The 16682-nt window shown below is 40.3% G+C and overlaps 1 protein-coding gene across 5 annotated transcripts in view; it reads right to left on the reverse strand.

The window, feature by feature from the left end:
- Positions 1-606: 606 nt before the first annotated feature.
- The window catches only part of gria2a (glutamate receptor, ionotropic, AMPA 2a), a 47156-nt gene continuing 31080 nt past the window's right edge, over positions 607-16682 (reverse strand). Inside the window, exons 7-16 of one of the 5 annotated variants that reach the window (XM_037532600.1) lie at positions 14356-14523; positions 14133-14237; positions 12675-12782; positions 12364-12570; positions 10730-11097; positions 9695-9893; positions 9133-9380; positions 6952-7066; positions 5310-5444; positions 607-3390 (exon numbers count right to left, since the gene is read on the reverse strand). In XM_037532600.1, coding sequence (XP_037388497.1) covers positions 3226-3390; positions 5310-5444; positions 6952-7066; positions 9133-9380; positions 9695-9893; positions 10730-11097; positions 12364-12570; positions 12675-12782; positions 14133-14237; positions 14356-14523 — 1818 coding nt within the window. In that variant the 3' untranslated portion in view covers positions 607-3225. Of the gene's footprint in view, positions 3391-5194; positions 5445-6951; positions 7067-7573; positions 7689-9132; positions 9381-9694; positions 9894-10729; positions 11098-12363; positions 12571-12674; positions 12783-14132; positions 14238-14355; positions 14524-16682 lie in introns of all 5 variants that reach the window. The other 4 variants (XM_037532602.1, XM_017724923.2, XM_037532601.1 and 1 more) reach the window with 4 other exon arrangements.

Below are 16682 nucleotides of genomic sequence, written 5' to 3' on the forward strand. Positions count from 1 at the left end.
GTGGAAGGAGAACGTTCCACATAAGAGGAATTCTGAATGATGAGCACATTCTGGAAACTCAACCACTGCTCACATCAGCTTAATGTTTGGGTTTGTTGGTAAATGTTGGGTCATGGTCAGAGCTGGGCAGTATGACCACATTTATCGTTATTGTGATGAATTACATCATGTTTTTCTGAACATACCGTAGGTATCGTCAATGCCTAAAACCACTTTCCAACTGCCCGTTTGATTAAAAACGGAGTATCAGTCCTGTTTAATAGAATTTAGTGCAGCACAGTGGATGAAATGCTGAATACAAATAATTGGATTCAGTTTTCGATGGTATTTTTAATAACTGGCATTACTTTGTTCTAATTGATCAAATGTCACAAAACCTCAATATCGTGACGCATCATGTATCGTAAAAGATTTACAGTGAACTGAAGTACCGTTACGTTACTTAGTCTGCCATATCGCCCACCTCTAGTTAGGGTGCTCTGGCCTTTCAGTACACAATTCTGAAGGTACTGCATCAAACACCTGCCTACAATTAGCTGTTCTCTGCTTCTGCCAATCCCCTCCATCCTTGTTTCTGTGGAGGAGAAGAAAGACAATGTTGACTGGTACTTTCTCAGCCTCTGTTTATTCCAAAAGTCCAAAAAATAAAGCAGTCGATCCACATTCCAGTTACAAAAATCTCCTCCGGTTCAGCTCAACTCTCCCAATGAAAACCTAGTGACGATTCAAGTCCATTTGTGTGTGTGTTTGTGTGTTCGCTTGAGGTTTGGCATCAAGGAAGTTTTCACGCCCACCAGCTTTCAAACTCGAACCAACCTGCGTTCTCTGTATGTACCGTGTGAATGTGTTCATACAATTAGAGATTTAAGTTATACACATGGATGGTCTCTGTTTGTATATACAATACATATACATATAAAACTAATGGACAAGATTGCAGTTACACAGCATGGCATAGAAAAGGGTGCTCGGCATAGAATTTCAATAGAATTATTAATAATTATCAATATATCTGCAATTATATACTCTTTCTCTTACTTTTCAGGTCATATTTGACTATGGAATTTCTATTTATCTAAAGTCAGTGGCATCATCATCATCATCATCATCAATCATCGCTTTGAAAAAAAAAAGATTAAACTAAAGGTTCTCATGCGCTTCACAGTTAAGACTGCATATAGTAGTGCACATCATTTAATGTACATGTTGAGTGACACAATGGAAAAAAGAAACATCTTCTAAACGAGATTTATAAAAGATAAACATCACAGGTGAGGCATTGTTACTGAGTCCACGCAAACTTGCCACAAGTATTTTGGCACAGGTCACTATTTGGCATTAAAAAATACTGCCGAGGGAGCGGGGGAGGGGGGGGGGTATTGTAATTAGGTCTAAGATATTAATAAATGTTCATATTTTAATTAATATGTTCTTTCTGATGAACCCCCTCAAAAGAGAAATGTAAAAGTCTGAGTGGAAGTGTTTTTCATTTCAGTCTTTTTTTTCTTCATCTTGACGACAGAACTATAAAACTACTGCTTGCATCGTCCGTAGGCTAAACAAACAGGATCAGAACACGATCCGAAAAACTGAACGAAAAACAAAACAACTAAGGGAACAACAAACGTCAACAAAATGAACATCACGTTTCAACAACTCAAACTTCTCAGAAGAAAAACAAAATCCAAAGGATTTTTTCCCGTCGAGCATCGTCATATTAACATTAACATCAAAAGAACAAAAGTGTCGTTATTTACATGATCAATATTTGTTTTTTTTTTCTCAATATGTGATTCCTATGATAGTATTAAATGATTTAGTTCAAACATTGCACCTACTTGAAATGAACTCATTTGGCTTTTGAAACTGAAGTAAATTCATAAGTATATTTTACAATATGGAAGCAGTTTCTTTGCTGTTGTTGTTGTTTTTTTTTTTTTGGAAATAAAAAGTACTTCAAAAAAGATTTTTTCTTTTGATTTTTTCGAGTGAAATGAAAGAACATCACGTTTGATGCAGATGATTCAAGTGTGCTTTGTGTTCTTCAGAATCAGAGATTCCAAAAACATGTTGCTATGGAAACAGATGTTGAGCTGCTCCTCAGTGCACGATTACGAGTCCTCGGCTTGGGTGTGGAAAAAATGCCAGTGGAAACTGAAGATCGGAGGTGTGCGTGAGCATGTAGTGCTGATCGTTTGTGTAGCTCAACAGCGTGCATGTGTGAACCGATGTAAACCGGAGTTCATGTTAAAATGTCCACATGTACACAAGGTGTCTGTACATTTGTCTGTTTGTATGTACAAGTGTCTTGCGAGTGTGTGTGTGTGTGTGTGTGTGCTTGTGTTTATTGTGTAGATTTTTGCGTATTTGTAGGTGTGGATGTGTGTGTATTCATAGATGCGGATTTGTAGGGCCTTTATGATTTGTGTGAAATAAAAACATACAGTTCTGTAATTTTTTGCTGTTTTCATGCTGGCTGTATTTAAATTCTACAAGTACTGTAGTGATCCTCTTTTGGCTGGTTATATTCGTGAACCCCCAAGCAAAAATGATCCTATTAGGTAGATACAGCCAATTGAGCTCTCCGATTGGCCTAAAGTATCAGATTAACCACCAACATAATCAGGAAGTGACAGTGGAAGCAGTCAACCGTGTTTTGATTTCTGATCTTAATATGATCCTAGATGTGTCACTGAATGCGAATATGAGCTGTACAACTGCCTTTCAGGCCATTGTTCGTTATGGAAATTGCAGCGGCAGCTCTTTACTGAGAGTCACTTTAAACCACTTTAAACTTTGCTGGGAGTCACTTTAAACCTGCTACATACAGAGTAAAATCTATATGTTAATCTCTGTTTGAAATAAAGCTTCAAATAAAAAAAAGTCGTTTACAAGCTTCATCTGCTCGTGTTCATGTGAACCTCAGTTACTGTACTTCTATAATCTTACAGGGGCACTAGCAAACATCAGCATTATCGTAGAAAAGTTTTTACTTGTTTATGACCATTTTGACATCTACGGAAATCATATGTCTATGTGTCTTTGATAATAGGGCCACTCAGTGTGAGACAGCTGGGTTATTATGTGTATATATATATATGTATATGACCCTGGTTCTGCATGAACATGTGTTTATATGTAAGAAAATGTGTACAACTGTGTGTGTGTGTGTGTGTGTGTGTGTGTGTGTGTGTGTGTGTGTGCGTGCACGTGTGTGTAAGGCACTCAGGACAGCTCGCTCATGTTGAGAGGCATTGCCATGCCTGGTCTCATGTAGGGCACAGCATGGACGGCTTTAGAGAAGTCTGGAGTCAGCACTCTACCGTTTTCCCCGGTACTGCCAGTTATAGACAACCTGGCCTTACTGCGCATGGCGTCCGTGAACGTCATCTAAACAAACACACACACACACACACACACACACACACACACACACACACACACACACACACAAAAACAGAAATGCACAAGTCACACAGAGTCGCACAAACAAATCCCCAAAGCAAGAACAAAACCAAACATTGCATAAAATTAAAAGATCAACAAAAAAGGTAAAAGGAAACAAACGCACATGTTCACACACACACAGGGACAGAAAGAGGAAAAAGAGAGAAATCAACAGCATCAGTCAGTTTCACACTGTATGAACACTGCACAAGTATAAAGAAGTTTTATGAGCGGCAGATGGGGTGGAGAATGATTGACAGCTAATGGGTCTCTCTCTGAGCGCAATGAAACAGCTAGTTATTTATATCTCTACAGCAAGCCATGGTGCCAGTCCATAAATAACACCAAGCACTGATGATGGCAGAAAAGGCAGAAAAAAAGAAAAAAACGGCGGCGGTGGGGAGGGGGGACTGACGAAATGTACCATTCATTCATCATTCATTCAAAAGTCCTTTCATCTATTCATCCTTTCATCCCATTCTTCATCAACCATTCCATCTTCTTCGTTATTCATCCACCCAGACCAGTGGTGTAGCCTAGTCTAAAGTAGTGGGTATGCTGGGACTAGCTATGAGCAAAAATGGCTATGTAGTATTATTTGTTAATGCATTTAGTTTCTTGTAAGGTTAGGTAAACAGCTGTTGGTGGGTAACCTCAAAGTTAACTCAGAATGATCTATGAGGGCCCACGAAAGTGCTCGGATCAGGCGCTATCCATACCTTCAAACCATCTCTAGATATTACCGCAGTATACAATTTTACAGTTAAGGTAGTAAAAATTGTGTAAAGATTCATAGAAGTGCCATAAATGAAGTAACACAAGTTCACCTGAAATCAAACCTGTTCAGTAGTGTATGGAAATGTGTGTCAGCTATGCTAAATATAGCTTAGTTAGCAGGCCAAAAGCGAGAAATACCACAGTACAGGCTCTGTTCCAGTTAACTGGCGCTCAGCTGACACATTTACAATGTAAAGACTGTTTAGGAGTGCAAGTCAAGTGACTGGTGTAGGAGTAACAGCTGAAATCAAACATGTTCTGTGATGTGGTGATCAGACTGCTAGCCGTAACTAAACCACGAGTTTCCAAGATATTCCCTAGTCCTGATGTAGCAGGACATCAGATGGAAAAAGAAACCAAAACTGGTGCTTTGTGAGAACCATTTGACTCTTCGGTGGAAAAGAGGCCTTTGCAGTCAGTAGCATCTGGGAAGCTTTTAAAGCTCAAGGTTAGTTAATTTAACATTAGAAACACCCCTGACAATGAAATGTGAATGAGCAGTGTTTAATTGGCTGTTTACTAGATAAGACATGGAACAGAAAGTTTATGTTCATATTTTAGTATTTTAAAATGTAACGATTTAAATATTGTATTAAATTTTATATATATATATATATATGTAACTATATATAGTTACATCAAGGACAAAGGAGTAAGGCTGAGTTTTATCACTTCAGTATCCTTATAAACATTTATCCTTGTTATAATTTTGTCTATTTATAAATGAATTAATTGATCCATTCCCTCCACTTTATCCATCCATCCACCCATCCATTCCTTGAATAATTTGTATGTATGTATGTATGGTAACTTCACACACAACCCACAGACGATACATATCTTTTGTCTGTCACGAATGCACGGCAATGAGGCCTTGAAGAAAAAAAAAAAAACGGACGACGGCAATGAAACGACTGGCAAAAAACAAACAAACGAATAAACGACAAAAAAAAATCTCCACCGTTCCTACCCCACTAGATCTTAACACTCTCCAGCCCATACACGTTGTACCCTTCCTTATAAGTGGCAAAATTCTGAGAATTCTGCGAGGAAGAGGGGGGATTTAGAGCCTGAGTCTTGGCAACCTTCATGCGCTTGGCCTCGGCTCGTGACTTGTAGCAGAACTCCACCAGAGCGACCAGCATGGCCAGCCCCAGGCCGCCCACCAGGATGTAGAAGACCCCCGCCACATTGCTCAAGCTCAGTGCACTCGTCTTCTCCTGCAGAGGGGGTCAAACAGTAAAGATCACAAATCGGACAAGAAGAGTAGTGGCTGTATTTTACTATGGGAACTGACTTAGTTTTACAAGACAGTAAAGTCGCTAAATATCTACACAAGTGACTTACTGACTAGTGGCTACATGAGTGTGGAAGAGTGGGTGAAATGAACTGCTACTTCCAGAACAACAGTAAGACTAGGAAAACTAAAAAAGAGAGAAATCTAGAAACCTTCATGTTTGGTGTGTGGTGAAGGTGTGTGTAATAGACAGGGACACTGTGCACAGCACAAAAGCTATAGACAAATACACACACAACATTTACAACTCCAACATTATGACGGTTTTTGTGTCAGAAGAGAAAGAAAGAAAGAAAGAAAGAAAGAAAGAAAGAAAGAAAGAAAAGACAAGTTGACTGCAGAAATACAAAGGAGGAGCATAGGGACAGTCTGAGCCTATACAGGTGTGCATGTATGTTGGTGAGAGAGAGCATGTGAGGGTATTTATCCATCTATATACGGTACTGTGCACAACTCGGACACCACCACTTTTTAATTGGTCAAAACGGTCATTACGTACAGTAATCAGGAGATATTTCTGATGAGACTGGATATAAAGTAATATGCTTGCGTAAGGAAGAGGAAAGCCAAAGGAAAATAAGTGAAAAACTGGGCTTCAAAACAATTAAAAAAACACAGAAAATAAAACGGAACTTCTACCAAACATGCAGGACCTGGTAGACCACCAACACGGATCAGATAAACAGCACTTAAATAATCAGATCTGAAAAAATCCAACTGTGTTTCCGTCCCAAGGCGTAAATGCACCCAAACTTCTAAGATGAAACTTTGGTGGAGTCCCTGCAGATTTAACTGAAAGACTGAAAGCAAGTCTCTGAAAAGAACAGAAGCTGTAATAAATGCAAACTACAGGACAAAATACCGAAAACAATAACTTGTACCTAATAGCCATTTTAACTGGAAAATACAATAAGGATGACCTTTGACTTTTGCACAGTACAGCATATACAAATATACTGTAGATGTTCAGATTATAAGTGTGCTTTATTAAATTATACAGAAAACAATATTGAAAAATGTGTACATGAACTTATAATCTTATATATGCAGTTGAGTGTTTGTATATGTAGGTGGGCTGCATGCATTACTCTGTATTTAAATATGAAGCCACATCTTCGTATAGGCAATTCATTGAACAGGCCTGTCTCTGATTCATGCGTTGGTTAATCTGTACTGGGGACTCGTTCTGACACACACACACACACACACACACACACACACGTTCACATTCACTCTGTCATCACTGGGGGAATAGTTTTAAATTACACACAACCTCTCAAATGCACAAACAAACACACAGGGAAAGGGTCTGGGCAGAGACAATCAGTCCACAGCTGCACACAGGCACACATTTACTATTGACACACAAACACACACACACACACACACACACACACACACACACACATGCACTCCCTGCAGTGACTGACCTTACTTCCCGAGTCCTTGGATCCACATTCCCCTTTATCGTACCACCATTTGTTTTTCATCTTGTCTAAGACGCCTTGCTCACTGAGTTTCAATACTGCAAGGTTTACTGGCGTTCTTCGCGTATGGGGAATAACATAAATAACATTACCAATGTTATTTTATGTTATTGTCATGAACATCAGAACTCGCTAACAGCGCTGGATTGGCTCAGCCCTGCGCGTTCAGTGGCGATCGGCCCTCCGCACTCCATTTGGCAGTCAGCAATCGCGGCGTTGCTGTGCCAGATGTGTGTGGACGCATCGCCATGAGAAAGCAGCACCATCAGCTCCGCCACTCTGAACCGGAGACTCCCATTACAACAGTCATGTAAAGGCCTTGCCCATCACTCAGTTCCCGAACTCTCAGTGGTGCTACGTTCATATTACTCAATAAGTCTGTGTATAATATATACACATTTTTAACGAAGCAGGCGGATTCCAATCACATCACGTGCAACTCAAGCTCAGGCCCTAAAGGAGTTCCAACGGGTGGGTTGCCGGGGGACCAATAGTGCTGCTTACTCATTTCACATGTTTTCATTCGTTTTCTTTTTTACCCATAGTTCCTGATCACGGGTCTGACCTTTGACTCCCCGCCTCCGCTGCCGCACTCTCCTTTGTCGTACCACCATTTGTTTTTCAATTTATCCAGAAGCCCCTGCTCGTTCAGTTTTAGCACTGCAAGGTTTACCGCGTTTCTTAAACAAACGATAAAACAAATTCGTCAGACAGCATTGGGGGGGTGGGGCTGCAGTGGGCCACACCCCCCCACCAGTCGCATAGAATAAATGCAACATTGGGTCACACAATCCATCAGTCAATCAATCAATCAATCAGTCAGTATCAAGCAATCAAAATCCTGATTCAAGGTTTAACTTTGAGAAACCCAGTTAAACATCTAGTCACTTTATAAGGTGGCCGAGCTTTTGATAGTGTTTTTATACGTATGTAAGTCTCAGGGCAGGAGGCTAAAATAGAGGAGGCTAAGCAATAGCAGTTGGTCAATCAGAAGTACATTCGCTCATTCTTTATGCATACAATTAGTTGTGAATGAAACATTTAACTGTAAAAGCAGACACATTTGGTTAGAGGTATCAGAAATAGACTTGCATGCGTAGTTCAAACAGTGCATCATCATTGGCATTCGCAATCACATTATAGTGTATTCTTAGGCCTCTGAAACTTAATATTAGACATTCATTAGTGCTCATAACCATTCAGTAATCAGTGCAACAAGTCACATGCATTAATAGTTTACTGATTATAAAGTGGGACATCATATCTAGTTGCATTGATTCAGTCAGTGAGGAAAGAAAAGTGCTCAACAAGGCAAATTTCATGGCAAACGTCCACGGTGAACCACAACAGGCAGTATACCATTAATAATAATTTTACACGTCAGCTTCATCTCAGATGGTGCATTTATTATTCACATACATTACGCCAGCTTAAGTTAGCTTAGCCGAGGGCCCAAGCAGGCAGAATATCAATACTGTGGCTGCTACTGTGTCAAACTGGCCAAACACATGAATTATTATGAGCCGTTTGCCATCATTTGCCTCACTGAACACAAGACAGGTGAGTTGTAGCACAAACAGGTAAAAAAAAAAAAAAAAGCCTATCTCAGCCTGAAGACTGTGATGCTATCTCAGTCATTGTTCAATCACATCTGTGTAACCACTGTCTAGTAATAAAATACAGAGACTAACTTTATCTAATGTTTATCTAAATTTCATAAGCATTTAAAAATAGATCTGTCTGAGCCTTTGTTACCGTAGAGGCCTGCTCAGTTGCCTGGCTAATAAGAACAATGCTGTGTCTGTAACTTCATCAACATTACATCACTCTGATCGCTGGCACTCAGTGGGTTATCTAGGTTACCAGATCCTACACTACTGTCAAGGTCACCTTCAACTATCTCAGTAGTTGCCTAGGATACCCTCTTCTTCACACCTTTCTCCTCCCCTCTCCCCCTGCGGTTACCTAGGTTACCTGATTCCTGGTCGCCTAGGTTACCATCCCTACTCCTTTTCAGCTACAGTTTCCTAGGTTACCTCCTTTGTCAGAGGGACCCCCGGCCTACATCAGGGTAGGTGGGATACTATAACAACATGGGTCATATTGTTATACTACTCCACCCACCTTAAAGCAGATCCTTTGGGTGTAGCGATGCCGTAGCCCTTGGAATCCAGGTTGCCGCCGACCTTCATGGTGTCGCAGGGTTTGCGCTGCTCTATGTACTCGTTCATGGTGGACTCCAGCAGGTAGGCGTATTTGCCTTTGGACTTGCGCACGCGCAAGACGCCTTCTACCGTGCTCTTCACAAAGACAGATGGTTCGGCACTCTTCATGTACTGCCACATTTTGTCAAACAGCGCGATCTTTGACCTCTGGATATGAGGAAACGGAGAGAGGGCAGGAGTCGGATTGAAAGAGAAGATGAACAGAAAGATTGTTTTTGTTATAGTTGTATAGTGTAGCATAGGAAAGATCTAGCCTATGCAGACATAAAAGGAAGAGTAATTAAACAACATGTACATAAACATAGAACAACTCAGAGGAATGTCCAACGCTTCAGCCGATCCCTTCTTGGTTTAGACCAAAACCTCCTGCAGGTATTTATCACAGAGCACAGAAAACTCTTCATTTAACTTAAGCTTTCGAAAAACTACAATTCCCAAGATGCTCTGTTCCTCAGCCTCACCCTGAAGAACTCTTTGGTTGAGCCTGCGTCAAGGGTTCCGTAGGCGATTTCAGTCTGCTTGGCAAGATCCTCAGCGCTCTCGATGGGGGACACCATCCTCTCCACAGTGAGAAAGGCAGCCAGGTTAGCCGTGTAGGACGAAATGATGATGAGAGTGAAGAACCACCACACACCACCAACTATACGCCCAGATAAAGACCTACATACAGCAAAACAACATCAAACACACACCCATACATTCCAAATGTCTGCTCATACACTCAGAAACAGCTAACGTTACACAGAAAAGGGAAATTCTATAAAATGTTACACTGCATTTGTGTTAATATTAGACAAATACTGTGCTTGTGCCAAAAATCCAACTGCCTATTACTTGGATTATAAGGTCCCCCATATATCAAATATATTACATATCCACTCAACTCTAAAAGAATTTCTAATCACTGATTAATCATTCTACCACAAATCCATTCAATGTCGTGATGGTGTGGTCCAGGCCACAGCAAAACAAAGCCACCATGTTGTCCTGCTACAGGCTTCAAGTCAGGAAAAAAAATGATGCTACTGAGCAAGAAAAGGAGAAAAAGAAAGAGAAAACTAGAGAGTGGTATAGCTCTGTAGTGAAGTAACCTACAATAAAATGGGGAATATGCAGCCGAAACACGGTACCACTCCAAGTAGGAAGAAACTAGTGGCCTTCTGCGCCAAACAGTCCCGCGCCGGGTGAGTCTATACTCACGTAAGAAACCTCTGACCGAGGATCTAAACCTCAACCCCTGTCAAAGGTTCCTACTCCTGCACCAGCTCGCTCTTCATGCCATGCGATTGTTTTAGCACTAAGGGGAGTAAAGGAAGGATCAAGGGTGAGAAAGTCTTTTCTGTGATAACAAGGTAGAAGTAGCAGTAGCAGGAGTGTGAGCACTGAAACACCACGGCTACACTAGAGGGTGAACTGCTGATGCAGAAAGCTGCACTAAGAAAAGCCCATACCGTGAGCTCGCTAGCCCACCAGCTAGCACCGACTCACACACCAACCTTGGTGAAATATCGCATCCCTGCTGCATAAAAGCGCCCAAAGAAAACCAGAGACTATTAAAGATGCCAAATTCGTTAGTGGACTCGCTGGCCCCCAGCTGCCCATCCTCAAACTCTTCCGTGTGCCACTCGTATGGGCTAAAGCGGCTAACGAGGAACAGCACGACGCTGACGCCGATGTAGGCAAAGACAATGCACATCCAGATCTCATAGGCCAGTGGGTCCAGGAAAGAGAAGACGCCCGGCTTGGACTTCTGTGGCTTCTTAATCATGATGGAAATGCCCAGGCTCATGAAAGGCTTGGAGAAGTCAATCACCTCTTCACGAACTAGTGTGATAGTCAGGGGGGCTACGGCTATGTCTGCTTTCTGAGTGAGAAAAAGAGATGTAGAAATAAGGAGGACAAGGAATATATGCCTGGATACACAAAACAGCCATTTGTGAAGGCCTGTCACAGTCAATTACAGTAATCAAGTAATCAGATTTTACTGATGGCTAATTATAATATAAAAATATTATAAAAAGAGAATCTAAGAATCCTTCAAAAAACACTTAAAATGTAATATTAAACACAAAGTGCCATATAATGGTGCATATTTTTCTTAGTCTGAGGATTAGGATATAAAATACACATTATGGAACTGCCAACTCAGCACCGCTGAATCAGAGATTTTTAATCACTTGGGTTGTAAAGGAAATTAGTCAAATAATTGTGACAGCCCTAATGTGCTTTTTAAAGGAGCAATAAGTAATGCTTACAACCAAAAACAAAAACAAAACCCAAAAAACAAAACAAAACAAAAAAAAGCACTAAAAGTGATTTGTGATTGTCCAAGTTTCTTATAAAAAATGCAGGTATACTTCTTGGGCTTGTATGAACCATATTATCACAATGACTTGGGTGTTGTCACGATTGGCTCCTCCCACTCCTCCATGTGCTTTTTGTTTACTTTTGATCCTCCACTGCGCTTGTTTTGGTTCAGTCCTGCCCCCTTGTTTTCTTGACTCCACCCCTGATTTGTTTCACCTGTTTCCCACCTGTCCCTCGTCATCCCTGTGATTATTTAAGCCCTGTGTTTGCCCCACTTTTCATTGGTCTTTGCTGGATGTGCTGGACAAAGTGTTTTGTTAAGTATTTTCTGTCCCTCCTGCTCTTTGTATTGGCTACCTGAAACTGGACTGTCATGACCACGACCCTGGATTTGCCCTCAATAAAAGTCGCTTATCTCAGCGTATGCGTCCACCTCATCGCTCCCCGGCGTTACAGGTGTTCACACATGGACAATCACATGTTTAGATCATGTGACAACAGCTGAGCAAACTCGCCACAGAAGTAAAAGACCTGCATGTCTGACAACACTTCTTAGGCTTGGCCAGTCACTTTCCCCCAGGTTATTCACTGCAGTACCCGACAGGTGAGTGGCATGCTTCTGAATACTGAATGGAAAAAATTTGTGTAAAAAAATACAAAATAAATAAAGGAAGAAAACTAAGAGACCAGCATCAGCAAATAAACAGGGTAAACATCGGTGTGGCGTTCAGCCCTCATGAAGGACAGAGTATATCAGAGTGACTTATTGCTCCTTTAATTTTTCTATGTGCCTATGGGTATGTGTGTGTTTTATAGTCCTCACCCCATACACCAGCTCTCCAACCATGCCATTCCAAATCTTGGTCTCAGCATCTCTTGCACCATACTTCCCGTCTCCGACAATCTTCAGCTGGTACTTAAACCCACAATGCTTTGCGATCTCAGCAGCCAAGTCCACACAGTATCCCTCATAACGATCATTATCAGTAAATAACTCTGAGTTCTTCTTCAGCATCACATAAGGTGCTTCCTACAAAACAAAAACGCACAAATAGAATCCAAATACACACAGAACTATTAAACCCGTGTCCTGTATGTTTTGCATTTAACACAGAACATGAAACATGATCTTACCAAGATGGTAGTCACAATAACTGTCTTGTTCTCCATACCCATGGTGTCATTGGGGAAAAGGTCTGATTTGGTGACTACCATTTTATCCACCTCATTCCAGTAGCCAATCTGGAGAAAAGAATAAGTTTATCTAATAAAATGAACATCCATATAGAGGGTCTCCTTGTACTAGACATACTACTGCACTATATGGACAAATTACTGAGATCAGGCAGCAAAGTCGACTACAGTGATTACAAAAAATTGTTGATGCGGATTTGTTGTTGACACATGCTTTACTTCATATGTGCATAAATTCTGACGTCTTTTCTGTGGGTAAGTGTTTTTAAGTAACTACCCTCAGTGGCTAATGTCAGCCCAGTAAATGTAATGTTAGGCTAATGCCTTGTACAAAAGACGAATGGTTCAGTTATCCTGGGCAGGATGAAATTATTTCATGCGTTCAAATACTTCAACTCTGTAAAATATGCGGCCATGAATTCACAAACATGCCAGTTGTTCCTACCAGCTATAAAAATATCCAATGTTGCCTGGTCAGACACGCCCTACTTCTATATACGCTGACAAATATACGTTAATGGTAACAAAAATGGAATAGAACCTGTTGTAGAATCAAGAAAACAGAACCAAGTTAACTAACAAGTTAAGCCATAAAAGGGCCATAAAATGAGAAATGAAGTCATTTATATTTTATAATTTACTTTAGGACTGTTTTGAAGCTTTAATAAGGAGGCAACAGATAACATATAGCAACAGCCATACTTCTGATTCAGCAGACTCAACCCCATAGCATGGCAGTACAAGAATTGTAGCTGAGAAATAAATGTAAAAGTGACAAACAAAATCTGTTAGTCGGTAAATCGTAAAGTAAATAGTGAATTTTTACATTTTACATGACATCTTTCCTTTGTTTAAATTTTACATTAAGTGGATGAGGAACCTAATCATTACACTAGCTGATTAATCTGAAAACTTGACCGTAAATAGTGACTGTATCATCCAAGGAACCTCTGAAATTGGTTACGATACACAATAAAACATTAAGTGATTGGTTAGAGACGAAATTGCGTATTAATATATCAGCTCTGTGATATCAATCTTGTAAACTGACAATAACAATTAGCAGTTTAACATGCTTGTTAAGTTTCCATGCTTGTTGGATACAGTCAGCGCACTAGCATGCAGTATACAATCACTGAGGTTGGGTCATTTGTAACTGCAGGCTGCTGTCAGACCTTGAGATCAGTTTCAAAGCACGCCCTGTCAGCCAAGCTGGCTACTTAAAGTGATGATGTGATAAGCAACCTGGGGCAAGCAACCAATCCTGGTCAGGTTCTGTTATAGTGACACTTTTATTACTGCTAGACTATTTTAAATTTATGCAAATAAAATATATCGTCTGTTTGCAAATACACATTTCTTTGTGTGTGCATGCATGTCTGAGTAAGAAGGCTGTACCTTCACCGGGCCGCTGTTTTTCAGCTCCATGATGTTGACTGAGTAATTCACTCTCTTTCCATACTGATCAAATTGAATGTTTCCTGTCAGTCCATCCACTCGCACCTAAACACACACACACACACACACACACACACACCAGAGGCGTTCACACAAAATACTGCATATTTTCACATGCATACTGAGTGTTTTCATGTTCCACCAACACAGTTAAGATATGAACCTGTTTCAGGGCTCGTTCTATCTCCACTCCCTGAGCCCAAGGCACAGCCGGATTGGCCAAACAGTCGCCGTTGTTGCCACGCCGACTGATGTCAATTCTTTGTTTATGCAGGAAACGGAATGCTTCTGTCATCACCTGAACCGCATCATACGTCAGAGCCGAAGTGTACTGCCGAAGTGAGAGCACAATCAGACACACGTGTCAATCAACCATCACATCAAATCATGTCTGTTTACAGTTTAATGACTTATCACGTTCACGGAGTCTGTATTAATACTTGAACGTTGCCAATAAAGAGGATATTTATGCTCTTTAAGCTGCTCATCTACTTCAACTTCAACCGTCGACCCATTCTGAGAGCTAAGCAGTGGCCCTTCAACTCATTTGGAGGAGTTATGGCACTTGCATGTTCTCATCGGCGTGAAGCACGTCAGTGCGTAAAATCTGAGCTTTCCGTGTACGGCAGTGTTTTCTATGACTGTATAAATATACACAAATTGCTTTATTGGCTGTGATTTATTTCGGACTGGTATGCGCTTATTATTGTTTTATTTAATTAGGGTAATAATAAAATATGATTGGGATTGTGACTTGTGAGGGGTGCGTCAATATTTCAGCTGAAAATGATTCAAAGTGGCACTTTCAGTTTGTGACAGGAAGAGGAAAAGAACAAACAAAACCAAGTGTCGCAATCTAACTCTTGATAAATCATCTGAGTAATAATGAAAACAAGAAACGGTGGTTAAAACACTGTTTGTTCCCTTGCCAATCAGCACAGCTCCATTCAAACAGTTTGAGCAGCAGCAAATAAACAGTGGAAAAAAAATCAGCCATGTGAAATTCCCCAGTTCCTTTTAAGGACATTAGACAAGCAATTTATAATCACTGTATATCAAGATCAAGAGAGGGTACCATACTCAAAACTCAGTATCTTGCTGGTGTGCAGAATTCAGCAAAACAACAAATAGAAAGGGCTGTTGAAATGATGAAAAAAATCACCATCAACAGAGCTAAAGTGAAAGGAATTCACTGCCTTAAATGACCGACCGTTCCCCGCTGTAGCATCTGCATCTTATCTCTACCACTGAAAAAACATCCTGAGGCCTGAGTTCCTCTACACTGCACCAGTTTAGCACCAAAACACTCCGAATAACTGTCCACATCTCACAGTTTTAATTATAAAGAAAATAAAAACAGCAGCTCGCTGTAACGACATGAACTACAATGCAGACTAGCCCGGTCATTCTTATGTTGTAGAAGTAGAAGTTTGTACCCATTGTTTAGTCCTGGCCATTTAAGGGGCTCATTAATAGAGTGATTTCTTTTGAGCGATAAAGAAATAAATAATAATAAAAAAGAATACACTGTACATTTCAGTCACCTTTTACCAGGACTCTTTCCATTTCCAGATGAATTGCAGCACGGCGCTTCTTTTCCATAGTGATAGAAAACACAGTAACACCCCACATGTAGTTTCACATGCCGATCCCTTTCACTACGTCTGACGGATGTGTCCATCTACTCTAGTGGCAGATTTCAATGAGCCAAAGTCTCTAAATGCCAATGAGATGCTATAAGAGTGTAATGATTCACAAATCTTGTAATTCAAATCAATAAGTTGCAGTGATGTCCTGATTTGACACATTTTCAACACTTGAAAATGTACCCCTAGCTTTACCAGAAAAGATCTGCAGTAATACTACGCAAAATACTGTCTACAGTGCTGTATATTGCTATAATAATCCACAATATTGTCGTGCATATGTAATATTTAGGCAAGCACTAATATGAGAATTGTGAACAAGTTTTTGCCAACACATGAACATTTATAAAATTTAGAAACTGGGATTAATGCTACCTGGATTAGCACTGCAGAGAGTAACATTTATATTTACAGGGTTACCAATATAATAAAAATGAATACAATGCCTAAAAGTTGTGCTCTTCTGAAGTGAAATTCATCTTGATCTAATCATCTGTCTGGTGTGTTTAATATCTGTTAACATCTGTAGTGATATGTATGTGTTTATATGTGTAGTGTCCTGTGATAAATGATAGTAATTGTATGAATTACCAGCCTGTAGTATTACTCTAGAATTTTTTCATAAAGGTACGCTGTCACCATTGGCCCCTCCCAGTCCTGTCCATGTGTTCGTGTTGTATTTTGGTTTAGCACACGTGTTCTTTGTTTTGGTTTTGTAGTCCTGCCCCCTTGTTTAATGACTTGTATGTTTTGATCATGCTGATTGTTTGTGTTTGATGTGTTTGGTGTGTTTATCCTGTGTTTCTCATTAGGTCTGTTCCCCGATCTCTTCGTCTTGGCTATT

The sequence above is a fragment of the Pygocentrus nattereri genome, chromosome 22 (assembly GCF_015220715.1).
Source record: "Pygocentrus nattereri isolate fPygNat1 chromosome 22, fPygNat1.pri, whole genome shotgun sequence".
In the NCBI taxonomy this organism is placed as follows: Eukaryota; Metazoa; Chordata; class Actinopteri; order Characiformes; family Serrasalmidae; genus Pygocentrus; species Pygocentrus nattereri.